At 33.8% G+C, this 16,218-nt stretch overlaps 1 protein-coding gene across 1 annotated transcript in view; it reads left to right on the top strand.

The window, feature by feature from the left end:
- LOC106662397 (serine/threonine-protein kinase 32B) overlaps positions 1–16,218 on the top strand; it is a 231,577-nt gene that overhangs the window by 121,981 nt on the left and 93,378 nt on the right. The window contains exon 5 of the mRNA XM_014386465.2: positions 3,794–3,953. Coding sequence (XP_014241951.1) covers positions 3,794–3,953 — 160 coding nt within the window. The remainder of the gene's footprint in view (positions 1–3,793; positions 3,954–16,218) is intronic.

Below are 16,218 nucleotides of genomic sequence, written 5' to 3'. Positions count from 1 at the left end.
AGCGTTCAGTTTTCCCGTAATAGGCCACCATCCAAAACAAGTTCTATTGCTGAGCAAAAACATTAATGCAGACAGGCAAAAATTCCACCCACTTGTAATATATCTTGATTTGTATATATTTTCATTTATTAATCAAAGTTTCGCGGTGTTGAACGTTTAATATGAGTCTTTGTTTAAAATAGCAAAAGAACACTTATAAATTGCTAAGGAAATTGAAAAAAAAAAAAAGAAATAATATCAAAGATGGACAGATAAAATTTGTTTTAATTTTGTTTTGGATTTTTAATTAACATTTCATTATTGCGTATTTCCTCCTCTTGCCTTAATTACAGCTCAAAGAATTCGCAGCATACTTTCTACTAGTCTGGAAATGTCACTTTGCTGGAGGTTAGCCCATCCTTCGCAAAGACTTTTTTCAAGATCGTGGAGTGTCAGGACGAGCTCTTATGCGACTTTTGAGGTTATCCAATAAATGTTCGATGGGGTTCAAATCTAGAGAACTGGCTGGCTAGGCTAAAGCCACGATGTTTTGTTGTTGAAGATACGTTTGAACTATGCGAGCGACATGTAGACGGGCATTATCGTGCATTAGAGTAGGATTATCGCTGATTTCACCAAGGCTAGGCTACGCATGATGATCTAAAATTTCATCCGCATAGCGAGTGGCCTAAACAACAGCCTACTGCTTGTGACTCTCCTTGGAGATTTCTGTCCACACCATCGCTGAGCTACGTTGAAAAGTTTGACTCTGAGAAAAATTACCGTCTTACGCTCATCTGGAGATCGCAGAGCAAATCTAACCTTACCTGTAAAAGGTACAGCATACCAACCGTCCAAATACCAATGGCTGATTCTGGCCATGTGTTGTGGTCAATTCTGGTCTTCATAACGGAGCGAAAAAACCATATTTTCCTACTGATTCAATCTTCTTTGAACAGTTTGTTCAGAAATTTGCACACCTCAAATTTCCTGTAGTTGATGAATCTCTCGAACAACAGTAAGGTGCCGTCCAAAATTCTGAAAGTCAAAGAACGATCATCCTATGGTTCTGCTACACTAGGGCGTCCAGTACCGGGCCTTCTATGGTAGGACCCAGTTTCTCGAAAACGTATAACGGCGTGTCGCGGTATTTTGTAGGGAAATCCGATGGCAATAGCCGCACCTAATTGAACGTCCATCATCACTAAGTGCCACGCCACGCGCAACATCCTCAGAACTAAGCGGCATTTTAACTTTAAAATGTGAAAATAAGAAAACAAAGATGTAAACTAAACAGTTTATTGCTTCAGGTTAAAAATGTATAAACATTTTAAATTCCGATAAAAGTAAACATGGAAAAATCCTTCATCCTTGTTTTGGATAAAGGATTAAGGGCATTTACCTCTAGTTGATGTTTCAAAATTAAAACAATTTGGCTGCTGGCGAACACACAGCAAAAACAAATATTTATTGGTGAAAACAATGAAACAAATTAAGGGCAGAATTTTCTTTTATCGACAAAATTATAAAAAATCAATTCGCGGAATTTTTCATTCAGAGTATGTACAAGTTAATTAATGCGTGGCAAGTGAGAAATTAATCACTGTGTTTAATTTAAACAGTAAATATTACTGATTGTCAACTAACTTCATTTGTCGTTGTGCAGAAGTGTAATTTGCTTAAAATGTTCCACAATTGGTGTCTATTTATCAGTTACTGTGACTGTATATTTAGGCTCTCCGAGAAAACGCACTACCAGCCTTGTATGAGAGACTGATTAATGAATTTACCTTAAACCTAATAATTCAATTTAATTACCCTAATAAATTTTGTTGTACATATGCGGTTTAAACAAGGCCGAAGTGTGTGAAACATTTATCTATTTACTTCGTATCACAGTGTCCTATCTCCCTGTTTTCTTTTTATCCTTAATTATTAAAGAATAAAAGTAAAAACATTCATATCCTTTTTTATTAATTTTATTTGGTGTAAAAATGCTTATAACAGTGTTTTTTTTTTTTTTTTTTTTTTTTTTTTTTTTTATTAAAGAATAAAAGTAAAAACATTCATATCCTTTTTTATTAATTTTATTTGGTGTAAAAATGCTTATAACAGTGTTTTTTTTTTTTTTTTTTTTTTTTTTTTTTTTTTTTTAACTAAAACCAATTATATTTTATGGCATATATTTCAGTCACTACGCATTTCGAGCCGTGGTTAGTTGTCTGTCTTCAAAGCTACAAAACATTTTTAGTTAAAGAAGCATTTATGGTTTTCAAAATAATATAATTTTCAAGAGGGACATGGCCCGAAATGCATAGCGATTGAAATATTTAGAATATATGGTATTAAAAAAATTGGTGTTTTAGTTAAAAAGAAAAATCTAGATTATGAAAATAAAGAATTGGGAAAGAAAAATGTCAGCCACGTATATATTAAGTTTAAGGCGAAGCATTAAGACAATGAAACATGTAACAGTACTAGATAACTTATTTCAATTAATTAATCTTTATGTAAGGTATTGGTTGAAATGAACAAGTCAGTGTCACGAGCGGGATTCGAACCTACGACCTTCGGCTAAATACGCCGCTCCTCTACCACCATTTTTCAAGGTAGAACTAAATCACGGCGCTGTCATTATGTTAAACCTTCATGACTTGAAAGTAGTTCCGTCAAAACCGACTGTGCGCCCTGAAATTGGGATTGGGCGTATCTCACATTCTTTATACATTAACAGAAACAATACCTGAAATGAATTTTATATTTATTAAAGAAAGAACTGTTAAATCTAATACTTAATCTGCTAATCGAGGGAAAAATATTTGGAAAACAAGTGATGACAAATTTTCCAGAAAACTAAATTGAATGGTCTAACTGAAAGATCTCCTTAATCTCAATTTTCTTTTCTTTATTATATTATTTGTCTCCAGCGAGAGAGAAAGAGAGAGATAAACAGAGAGCAAGGTAAGAAAATAGAGATATAAATATTGATGATAAATAAACACTCGGCCGCTCCAAACAAAGCTGGGTTAAAAGATCGTCGGTATTAAAAACGGACAATTGTGTGCTTATTCAAAACAAATAATACGAATAATTTGAACAAATGAACAATACAAAAAGCGAAAACATGACACATTGAATATGCTATATCCAAATATTTTTTAAAGTTACTAACGTTTCCCTAACAAAATTCGTCCTTCATTATTATCTTTCGGTTATATTTTGTAGGTATGAAAACATTTCGAACCGTTTACTTTTTCTGAACCTACAAGCCAATTTGTAACCCATTACAGACAACCCATTATCCACATAACGCGAAAATGTCTAATTTTTAAGACCAGAAACTTGAAAATACTATGCTTTCTTTTACAAACCAATGAATATTAATAGAGTTCTAATAATTATTAATTTTTATGCTTATACTACATATACTATTTTACATAAAACCAACGATTACTGTTATATGGAAAACAAATGATCTAAGTTTTTTTCGAACGATCCCATATTTAATTAGCGTTAGCGGCTTAGGAGTAGCTTGGCAAAAACCGTCAATAAAACGTTGCCCAATCCCTCTTTTTCAAATTGTATCAAGGACAGGATTAAAAGGCTCGGAATCACACAAAGGTTGGCCCAATTTCCCATCCTTTCTTCACCCTCCGGGCATTGGGATTCGGCAATGAACAGTCATTCGTCACGTTACGCATCATTGACAGAATCTCGTCCCATCCGTTTCCAATCCACCCTCATGAATTATCTAGCTTATGTTAATCCATGGTATGAGTGATGGATTAGTGTATTGGCCTATTTTTGTTTCCAGATGAAGAAGATATATTCATGGTGTCGGATCTCCTCCTGGGTGGTGACTTGCGGTATCACCTCTCTCAGGAAGTAAACTTTACAGAAGACTGCATTTTACTGTACGCTTGTGAATTAGGCCTCGCGCTGGATTATCTTCAAGAACAATGCATCGTGCATAGGTACGTATAATTAATTTTTTTTTGACAAATAATTTCCTGATATTTCTGCAATACAAATTTAACAAATTCAATCAAAAAATTACAGTAACAACTATGATATTTATATCTTGCATAAAGTGAAATAATAACGTACATAATATTTTGGTGTGTAGTTTTGTAGTTGTAATATTTTACTGTGGATTTAAGAGGAAATAAACCGATAATTTGGTCTTTCGAATCATTGACTTTTGTCTCTCCTCAGTGGGCACTTTTGATGTGGGGGAGTAAATTAGGAATTCGAAAGCTTTCGACCCATCCCACATCCATATTTCAAGCCGAATTGCCAACCATACAAACATGTGCACATAAAATAGATAATAAATATCTCAGGCATAATGGTAATAATATTTCCATAGAGGCGGCTAAAAAGGATCTCAATCCTAAAAGTTCAACTAAAAACTAGTCTGGAACTCTTAAAATATCATAAACTTACTGGGATCTATAAAGAGCTTGCTTATACTTTGGGGCTATCAAGTTTTTTGCCAAAACCAAACACGTGAGACCTAGCTTTTACTTACTTTTTTACAGATGACAACCAAATCTCAGAATTTTCTACAAGTGGATATTCATCGTACCTTTCTACAGTTCAATTGACAAACATCATTAGAACTTGTGACAAATTTTATGAAACAAGGATTAGTAACACAGCTTAAATTTTTCTAATGTAAACCTCACACTACAGAAATAAGATTACGTATTTCAGGAATGTGAGATTTTTCCGTTAGGTATGCGGGGTGATGAACTTGTAATTTGGTCGTTACCGATCTTTTTACTTCTGCTTATCCTCGGTGGGAATTTTATTGTTTTTTGGTGTGGGGAAGTCAAGTAAAAATTTCAAGGCCTTCGGCCCAACCCACATCCACATTTCAAGCCGAATTGCCAACCATAAAGACATGTGCACATGAAATAGATAATAAACACCTCAGGTACAATGATAATAATATTTTCAGAAGGTTAGGAATCTAGAAAGGCTCTCCAATCCTAGAAGATCAACTAAAAACTAGTCTGTAATTGTCTAACTATCATAAACTTACTGGGATGTATAAATAGCCTGCTTATACTTTGTGGCTATCAAGACTATTTTGCCAAAACCAAACGTGTCTTCAGATCTTCTCCAGATTATAACAGCCAAATATCAGAATTTTCTATAAACGGATATTCATCGTTCCTTTGTACTATTCAATTGAAAATTAACATTGGAACTTGTAACAAAGGTTAAGAAATATAGATTTGTAACACATCTAAACAATTTTAAACGTAAAAATGTGTGGCGTTTAGTGACCGTTAACCAATGATTATTTAGAGATCGTGAGGTGCGGCCTGGTATGACGTAGGTTTTAGAAAAAAATTTTCTTTATCTTGCCAAAGTTTTGATGTTTATTGAGATCATCTTCAGGGCTCAAAGTGTTTGGTTTTCGTGTAGACGTGTCATTCATATGTGTCGTCTTGAGAGGGCACACTTTTTTTTCTACAACCTACGTCACACCAGACCGCACCTCACGATCTTTAAATGTAAACCTCCTATCACAGAAATAAGATATTTTTCTAATATTTCAGACATTCAAATTTTAAGAATACGATAAAAACTTAAAGCAACAACTAAGATAATTCTGCTGGTTAAATAATAACGTGTTTAGTGTTTCAGTGTAGTGAGATTTTTCCGTAGGGTTTGCGGGGTGGTGAACCTGAAATTTAGCCGTTTCCGATTATTTACTTCTGTCTACCCTCGGTTTTTATTTTGCTGTTTTTTTGGTGTGGGAGAGTCAAGCAACAATTCAAAGTATTTCGGCCCTACCCACATCCACATTTCAAGCCGATCTGCCAGCCATAAAACGAGTGCACATGAAATAAATAATAAACATCTTAAAGGTACAATAATAATATTATCAGATAGTTAGGCAGGTAAAAAAATCTCCAATCCTACAAAATCAACTTATGTGTTTAATTATCTTTCGCGGATCCCTCAATGTAGAAATAGGCATAAACACTTAATTAAAATTTAAATTAAAAAAGAAAAAAGAATTAGTGGTCAGACGATATTACCTACCTTTTGAAAAAACTAACAATTTATTACAATAATACAAAATTGAAAAACTTAACAAAAATAAAAATGTAATCGAGCTAGGTCACTGTCTATTTTAATGTTACAGTAAAAATAATAAAATAATCTGACTCCAGTCTTTATTTAAACGCTTAAAACAAAGTAACAAAAACATTTTCTTTTTTTAAGGAAAATTTGAAAGGGTCTTCTTTTCTTCTTTTTGCTGCTTCTGATTTTTTTATCTTAGGCTTGTGTCCAAATTGTCCTTTCGAAGGCTTGATCCAATCTGCCTCTTCTCCTCTTTATCGTATCCCTTCCCTCTTTTGTTTCGCCTCCTACCGGCTGTCGGGTATTTTCAAATTTTATCGTCAAAAACTAAAACTTGTAGGGCCAAGTTTATGTAATACGATAAACACTAATTTTGACATTTCGACCAAAACATTACATAAAAAGAGTAATTAATTGAAGGAAGTAATTTGGTCAATAGACCACTAAATATTTAATAAGTAAAGCTTGTCACCCTCACATTTTGAGGATGACACTTTCAGTCACTTTTGGAAAGTGAATGGGGCACAGAATATGAGTGGGGGAAGGTCAAAGGAGGGGAGATGTTGGAGTTGAACTGGAAAAAAGAGATTAGGTGTGTTCCAGACTCGATAATGGTTGCTCGAAGCTAAAGTAAATTTTACCATAATTTAGTTACCACCAGGGTGAGTTGAGCGATTGTGCTGTATCGTTGTGTGGTTGCAGGTTGGAGTTGGGGAGAAGAGTTAAACGTCTTAGTTACCCAATGTTATAATTTTGGTTTAGCTTGTATATATATGTCTTGTAAATATACTTTGTTTTCAGTCGGTTTATTTTCAGCAAGTGTGCTTTTATTTGTTTTGTTTTAATTTTCCTCTACCCTTTACTATCCCAAGTTTTAGAAGTGTTGGACCCTTATTTGTCGTGCCTTTACAAGTGCTGCATTTCCACTTCCCCCTCTTGTCCACCGGTAATTTTACCCATTTATCATGCGTAGCTATGTCTGAGCACCTAAAGTGAAAAATACCGTTGCAAATCGTGCACTCACTTGAATCCTGATCTAAATGTGACACTTCCGAACATTCAATGCAAAACCGGGGCTGTGAAACGACGTTTGGTTCTTGGGTTTTTGTTATGTCCGCGCTGCGTAGCTGGTCAGTGGAGGAAGTAGACGGAGGTGTCCGTGTCGTCATTTTTTTATATTGGTTTTTATTAAATAATTATTAAATTTGCTTTATTGTTGAATTTCGTAGTCGAATTCAGATTGTTAAATTTCTCCTTCATATAACAGGCTAAAATTTTAATCTATTGTTGTTACGAAAAAGGATTAACGATTCCTCTAAGTGATACGGCGACCTTTTTGTATCGCAGACTTATATGAGTTTTACGAAGTGAAAAATTGTGATCTCTCTTTTTCAATTTTGTATAATTTCGTTTTAAATGATTATATATATTTTTTTTCATGCAACCTAATTTATCATGCGTTTAGATGTTTGGATCATGCAACTGTAAGGAATTTTGCCGACAATTGAGGGGTGAACAAACAAAAAAATAAATAAACGAAAATCCTAAGTCCAAAAAAAAGATAAAAAAATTATTGCTCTGCTACCAATGTGTGACGTCGATCATTCGACGGCACGACAAATAAGGGTTCAACACTTCTAAAACTTGGGATAGTAAAGGGTAGAGGAAAATTAATACAAAACAAATAAAAGCACACTTGCTGAAAATAAACCGACTGAAAACAAAGTATATTTACAAGACATATATATACAAGCTAAACCAAAATTATAACATTGGGTAACTAAGGCGTTTAACTCTTCTCCCCAACTCCAACCTGCAACCACACAACGATACAGCACAATCGCTCAACTCACCCTGGTGGTAACTAAATTATGGTAAAATTTACTTTAGCTTCGAGCAACCATTATCGAGTCTGGAACACACCTAATCTCTTTTTTCCAGTTCAACTCCAACATCTCCCCTCCTTCGACCTTCCCCCACTCAGCATTCTAATGTGCCCCATTCACTTTCCAAAAGTGACTGAAAGTGTCATCCTCAAAATGTGAGGGTGACAAACTAAGTTTTATAACTTCACGAACAGCTCCCCGTGGCCACTTCATAAGTCCCCGAGGATTGAATCCTGATTACACGACATTTGAAATGGCAAAAAGAGGGAAAATTCGAACGGTTGTAGGTTGAGATGGGGAATTGGTGTCCGAGTGGTAGCTCAAGTGGTAGAGCAGTGGCGTATTGAGCCGAAGATCGTGGATTCGAATCCTGCTCGTGACACTAACGTTTTCATTTCAACCAAAACCTTACATAAAAGGTTACACTAAATGTTGATGTTATACTAAAAATGTATTTTGTAAAGTTGGACGTTATAAGGCTGTCAAAATACTTTTGACTAGATTGTATCGAAAGCTTTCTCTATGTCAAGTGCAACTATCCCCGTATTTTTAAAAATTAAATTCTTGCATGTCGAGGTCGACAACTCTGGCTTTCAAGTAAATAAGTAAAAAAAAGTTTTACATTAAATAAGAGCCTACCAAGGTATGCAAGACTTAATCGGGACTTAAATTAAAAGGCGATTTGTTGATGTTGACAACAGGAGGTTTGCAATATCGAAAGGGGCCAAGGTTTTAAAGATATTCTCGAGAGACTTGGTCCCCGGAGCATTTCAATGCATCGGACATGGTTTTCTAAAAGGGGTTGCCAATCTACCCCGGACTAAGCTCGATAATCTTAACCATTCGGAAACCGTTCTCAAACAGCAGGACGTTATCATTCATCAATGGTATCACTCAGCATTCATCGACCATCGGCATTACGAAATGAAATCCTGAAATAGAGAATGCTGGGAAAAATACAATAATGGTTTTATTTTTTTATTGATTTGATTTCTGCATTATATAAGAAACAAGGAAAATGAAAAAAATCAATTGCGTTACCGATTATATTGCAACTATATATTCATTTATGGCTATATCACGCTAAAATAGAATAGGATCATTTATATAGCATAAAAATAAATCCGAGTAAAAACTTCTTAATAAAAATATATGTGGAAACAAATCTTATAATCATACTTTTTATGAAAATATCAGTGGGAATATAAAGAGCAAACATGTCCTAATCCGATTACTTGAGCGTGAGCCACGTTTTCTGAAAACAAATCAGTTTTCGCTTGAGGGACTGCGTAATGCATTACACTCGGCATAAAAATTGATCACCGGCTATTCAACATCTGAAATTTTTAAAATAAATTCCACAAAGAGATGCAAAAACCGCATTAAAACAGACCCAACTTTCTTTCTTAAGTTTCAAAAATAACGGAATAATTATCATTTCTCAACTACTTGCAACTCACCTACTGTGTTTACATAAAAATATTTTCTTAATGATTTAATTTATTTTGCAAAACCATTTTGTTTTAACTTGCAAAACTTTACATCGACCAACAGAATTCGGTATGGAGGAGATGTGTATACAATGAAGGACAAGAATGGAGAAACTATCAATTGGCAGCATTCCAATGTACCTGGTGTTGTTTAGCTAATTAAGACTAGTGTCACCATCAATCAGTGTAAATGGGTGTAGATAGTTTGGTTAATTCTCCAATTGGCGGAGGGTTTGAGGAAATTTGCCAGATTGAGAGTGTATGGATTTGAAGATTTATGGCGGCTGGAAGGGTTTTATGAAACTTGCAGCAAGGGGATGAATTATTTAGGTCTGTTTAGGTAGTTTAGTTTGGCACATAAACTAGATCGTCTAGGATTACGGATTATCCAGTTTGGTTGCTACGGGTTGGAATGTTTCTCTAAACGAAATTTTCCAGTCCTAAGTGTAAATCGATTTTGATAAGGTGTTAAATTTTCGAGATGTATGTTTGAGGGTTTATCAAGGAGTCGTGAAAAAAGCACTGCATTGTGCTTGAAACGTAAGTGGGGTATGGGGATACGGTGTTCAACGACTGTCGGTGTACTAGATACTTTCGCAGTTTGGAGGTTTTATACGAAGTGGGTAGATTTTTCTGTTAAATTCTATTGTTTTCATTTGATACTGCGTCTCCTGTAGTGTGAGGTTTGGTTGAAGGTTTAGAGTAGAAACCACAGGATCAGAGTTACTTGAGAGGATTGCCGTATCCTATGTGATATTCAGGGTGGCGGTTTGAGTGTAGAATTCCATTTCACCTGTGTACACTTAGTAAATTGGGGGCCAGTAATTACACCAGCGTTCGTAGAATATTACGCAGATAGATTATTGCTTTCAATGAAAAACTGGAAGTAATATAGTAGGTCAAGTGAAGGATACCTTTGAGAGACACGATCTATAAAAAATATTTTAATATACTTCACAAGAAGCGTACATTTATAAATTGTTTTAGACATGGAAACAAACACAAATATCGTCGTAAAGGTCAAAAATTTGAAACAAATGCTAATAGGCATAATAAAACATAAAACTGTTGATTTTTCTCGACAGGAATTATAATTTTATTTGGAATTTTAATATCAGTACCTCTATATTTTTCGTAAATTTCAAGGGTCAAAGGGACAAACATAAAAGATATGCAAAAAAAGAATATGATTTTCTTCTCATAGAATATGAAATATTAGATTAGGAATTATTAGTGTACTATAATATGATAAATTAGTCCCATTAATCGAAAAAATAGTAGACAATCTTTTTATTTTTCTTACGAACAATAAGCTATTTAAAACTTCGAAATTTTAATCTAAATTGGAACCATCAGGCTTTATGAGAATTTTGAAAAAATGTGACATACTCCAGACTAACAAAACATATCTGGTCAATTTGGAGGTTTTAACCATCAGATTCTTCATAGTACAATCAAACCTTTCATTTCAAAGAGTCATGACATGACGTTGTACTTTTCTTTTTGTAATAAAAGACTGGTGATTTTTTGGAAATACTCGCACGTATTCTTTAATCTTTATGAACAAATTAGGAAAACGGGATCCACTGAAACCTAAGCCAATTTTTAAAAAATTAAGATCTAACGAATATAATCAATGAATAATGACTAACTTTTTCATTTGAACCTTAGATAAAAGTAATAATGAATTAGTATATGACCACTAAACATGTTCATACAATATAATGAATGTTGGTTTATAAAAAATCAGATAAAAACCGAACCTAAGCTAGAAAATAAAAATAAAATTTTCACCAAATTTATTACTTTTTAACGAAAACTATGTACGCATTGTTAAATAATGATCGCACACATATAGTTACAATTGAAAATTGTAAATTAGCAGTTAAAGTCGAAATTATTAGTTTCTAAGAAGAAATATCCCGTTTTTAGTTAAATTATGATTTTTTTTAATCAATAGATTTGGAGAAATGAAAAGATTAGTATATACATTTTTAGGTTATGCATAATTCATTATATATAAAATGTTGTATTTTTTATGACAAATTAATTACTTGAAGTGTTTTAATTTTAAGGGAAAGTTTTTAAGTATACAAATATTTTATTGAATTCTTTCAGTTATAATATAAGCGTTTGGATTTTAAAATACAATTTGTTAGTGATACTAAATATCTTAAAAAACGTCCTGTAGAGGAAAAACATCGAATTTTTCAAAAATAAGAAAAAGGATTTTTACATTCTATTTACACAACAGTTCTAAATTGTATTTATATTTTAATTATTGAATCTGCCAAGCTTCTCCCCAGCATGTTATATAATATATTCAAAGTAAACCTTAAATTACACCTTAAATAAAACAACAGTGTCATATGCTCCGCAGAAAAAATATTTATCTCTGTCCAAATTAATGTATGTTATAAAACCTATCTACGTGGAGTTGTATAAGTTTATATTATTATTTTTTGTACGAGGGTTCGCAACACCAGAGGACATATCAACCCTCGGGGTGTCAGAGTTTTTAAACAAAAGCCCATTTATAAGTATGTCGGGCTCGACGCAGGGCCGCTGGATTCGAACCGGGGACCTTTACCTTACAGAGATTAGCGCCATGTCAACGCCTAAACCGTTACATGCACCGACGCCTTCCTATAAGTCTATAAAAATTTAAATTGTTTTATGGTATTTTAATAAGTCAGCCAGAATAGTAATTTCTCATTTTTTGATTACTTTTCTTTCTACTTGGTGCTTGGTTTTTCCATAGTATCTTCATTATGTATAAAAATTCTCTTAACAGGTTTGAGTAGCGAAATTGAAGGAAAGATCTGCGTTTTAACAGTGTTAGAGGGGTTGAACGAGCTGCAATTTCACTGGGCAAACAGATCGTCAACGGTTCGGCGGTTCGTTCAAATATTGACGCCTGACGTCGAACCCGTTAGAGCACTTCTTTCGATTCCAATTAAGTCCATCCTAGACCTACTCAAACAGAGAGTCAAATTACGTCCTTGAGTTCTGCCTCGGTAGACATGCACACTCGGACGACCAACGAATGGGATTACGTGCGGAAAAAAATAGACATACAATAGAATCGTAGCCAGAAGGTAGCAAAATTGCTTAGTTTCAAAAATAAAAAAACGTGAAAAATTATGGCGGTAACTTTCTTTTAGCGTAAAGTATAAAAGACGAAATATATTAGGACAGATTATCCGGATAATATCCAGAATGAATGACCTAATTTGAAAGGATCAGAAAAGTTTTTTAATGCAAAAATCTGTGTTGGAACAGATCGTTTGATAATGAAATATTCATATTTTGACCTCATTTGCTTGTACAGTCAAAATGAAAAATAAAAACAAAACAGAACTTTATTAGTCAAAAACCTGGATATCATGCAATATCAAGGTAATAAATCGGGTAAAATATCAGACAGAAAAAGGACAATATTACAAGCAATAATCAAAAAGTAATCGTACGTTTCAAGTAAACTACAATACCCATCATATGGAAAAATTTATCAAAGTGTGAAAAAGAATGAGAAAAATTAGGGTGTTAGCTTTTTCAAATTGAAACCGATGTGAGACAAGGGAAGGGTGGCTGTTAAGCCCAATCCTATTTTCTTTGTTTTTGGATGTCTTAAGATCCATTCTTGAATGTAGGTGTTCCTTTTGTACGCAGATAATATAGTGATCCTAGCAGATAGAATCGAGGACCTTCAAAGAAATATTAACCTATAAGAAATTTTTTGTGACAAATGGATCTAGACTGTAAATCTGGATAAATCTAAATTTTAATTTTTAGTGGTAGGCAAGCTGCGTCAGAGAGTTGTAATTGCAAGAGTAAGAAAATAAATCTTGTAAATAACAATAAATACCTATGGATCAATCTAGCGTCAAAATTGTCTTTTACTGATCATCTACAATTTAAAAGCAACACTTGCTAAGTTTTCAATAAATATAGTTTAAAATGATCTGTTCACTCCTGGGTCCACTAAGTCCTGTCTTGGTTCAGCTTTCAGCAAAGTTCAAGGTATTTAACAGTTTTTCTCGTTCCATCTTCTCTTATTCTTGTAAGAACTGGGGGTTCCATAGATATGATGGTAGAAAAAGTTCAGAAATTTTTTATTAAATAACTCTACTCTCTTCCAGACCGTACACTGACACGTATGTTGTTAGAGACTGTATACGTTGTCCCATGATTTATGTTGTGCTTTCATGATTACAAATGAAAATTTAATCGATTGGCCAGAACTATCTGAAATCCTTATAGGTCGAATTGGGAAGGTTGAGAATCGCCTAAACTTTTTCTCTTTATAAGGAGTTGGACTATTAGCTTTGTTTCTCTAAGCCCTCTGGGTGAGCAAGCACACTTTTACGCATTTTGGAATTGCGATGGTTATTAAAAATGCGTTGCGAATATTCCTTAACTTTGTACCATGAAAATCTAATACTAACGAACTGTGTTCTTTATGCAAACTCAAGGGTGAAAGATATTCTTTGTGGCTGGGTTCTCAATTTTATTGGAATTTCGTCTTCTGCATCTAGGTGTTCCCAGCCTTTCTCGTGATTCATTTATCCAGATCCTAAACGAAAAAAACATGTAAATCCCTTTCATGCTGCGCACGCGATGCTTGGCGATAGCGATATCAATTGATTCAACACTTCAACTGGTGTTAAAGTTCAAAAAAATGTTTAAAAAATTAAGTTTAATTCCACCTCTAGCTAACGAATGTCAAACTGTGTATAAACACTTAAATGTTATAATTTTGTTATTATTCATATGTAGATATCCATTAGAATAATTAGTACTAATTAAGATTTTTCATTTTATTTATGTTTTGCAATTTTAGTTTACCCCGACAGATGGATAATTATCCATATCGTACTATACTTTTGTATTATGTTTCTGATTTTTTCATAAAAGGAAAAATAAATTAAAGTATATTAAAAAATATACATCCCCTTGGATACCACCCAAATAATGGTTCAAACTTCTGATGAAAGAAGGGTTTTTCCTCAAAATCTTGACGAAAAAACTTCTTGGTCTTCGCAGCCAGTGATACCCTAGTGTCCTCTGTACATATCTCGACATTTCACAGTTATGGCACCAAGGTTTTGTACCTCAACTTCAAATTCAAATCATACCTTACATACCATCACTTCCAAATTGTCCAAAACTATATATTTTCCATTGACCAAATTCGCAGTATCCCGTCTCGCAGCGTTTTCGTTCTCGTCCTCTACAGAATTTACCCAGCTGATCGGCTCACTCACGCTAACACTTCCACTATTATTTTTGCCAACGACACATCAATACTCACCTCCGTTGAAGATCTCGGTACAGTTTCAAATAGTAAAACAAGTTCACAAACACGAATCCTGGCTCAACCACTAGGCAGTGATCTATGAAACTAAATTCATATAAATAGTCTTTTAACCTTTAAAAATCCACTCCATCCTGTTTATTTCAGTCCGTGTTAGACTCTCTGCTCGCAGACTCCATTCGAGGGTTCAATTCCCACCTTCACCCCTAGAATTTTCTGAACGCTACTCTTCCACCCACCATCGAAACCTACATATCATCGAATCTCTTCAGTTTATGTGAAAATACTTAAAGCCATTAATTTATATATATTTTCCCTTGGAAAACCACGTTACTTATGAAGAAATGAACTAACAAAATATATAAAAATAAACGTTTTAAATGTCTCTTCCTTCTAAGCAACAAACTTAATTTTAAAGGTGAAATGTTATACTAGGACATATTTGTAAAACTATGCTTAATGTGCTTACTGAGCAAGTGCCTGACTTTCATTGTTTATTGAGTTCAGTAGGCAAAGCAGCCGAGCTCTAGTCTACGTTCGCTGCCTCAGATACAAAAGTCAAAACCCGGCCAGCAAAGTGCACTCAGCGGCAAAATGAAAAACTTTTTTTGTTACAAAATGACCCTTGTTGTTTTCTAACCTCTCTCCAAGGAATACGATTTAAATACATTTGCTCACACCTTAGTTTTTGCAACCGGCAAAAGTCAGATAGTCTAAGGGACTCGTTACTTCTTTGCGCAACGACTTTTTTCATAATAAGTCAAATCTCATGAAAATTATTAAATTGTACGAGAATTTTACATAACGATTTTACATTAATGGATTTTCCACGCTCAATTATTTGGGCATTCTCATATTTTGCACTGAAGTTACTTTATTGTTTATTAATTGTACCTGTTTTGTGAAGAAAAAAATAATTATTCTTTGATATTGCTTGTGAGACAGAATAATTATTGGGTTGTCCGGAAAATAATGCAGGATTTTAAGTTTTCATTAAAAAAAATCTATATAAAATATTCTGTTTACGTTTACAGGATTACTCATTTGTANTGGGAAATTATTTTGATTAAAGAACATTGCTTTAAAGTAACTAGTTTCTTTTTTTTTGTTTAATACCAAAATCCTGCATTATTTTCCGGACAACCCAATACTTGGCAATTATTGGTTTAATGGAAATAAAAATTTAAAAATAATTATTCACAAATCGTGAGATGCGGTCTGGTGTGATGTAAGTTTCAGAAAAACATTTTCTTTATCGTGCCAACGTTTCGACCTTTATTGAGATCATCTTCAGTTTTTTCCCGTTGTCGGCTCTTTTCACCTCAAAGAAGCCGACGCCTTATACAAAAATGTCTTTTCTATACCGACTTCCTTTCCCACCCCTTCAAAATACAAGGTGAATAAACATAAAACAGCAATATCTCACTGGCACTCTCAACACGAC

The sequence above is a fragment of the Cimex lectularius genome, unplaced genomic scaffold (genome assembly GCF_000648675.2).
Source record: "Cimex lectularius strain Harlan isolate CLEC.00 unplaced genomic scaffold, Clec_2.1 scaffold51, whole genome shotgun sequence".
NCBI lineage: Eukaryota > Metazoa > Arthropoda > Insecta > Hemiptera > Cimicidae > Cimex > Cimex lectularius.
The sequence above is the reverse complement of the archived record's forward strand: the minus strand, read 5'-3'. Positions and strand labels throughout refer to the sequence as shown.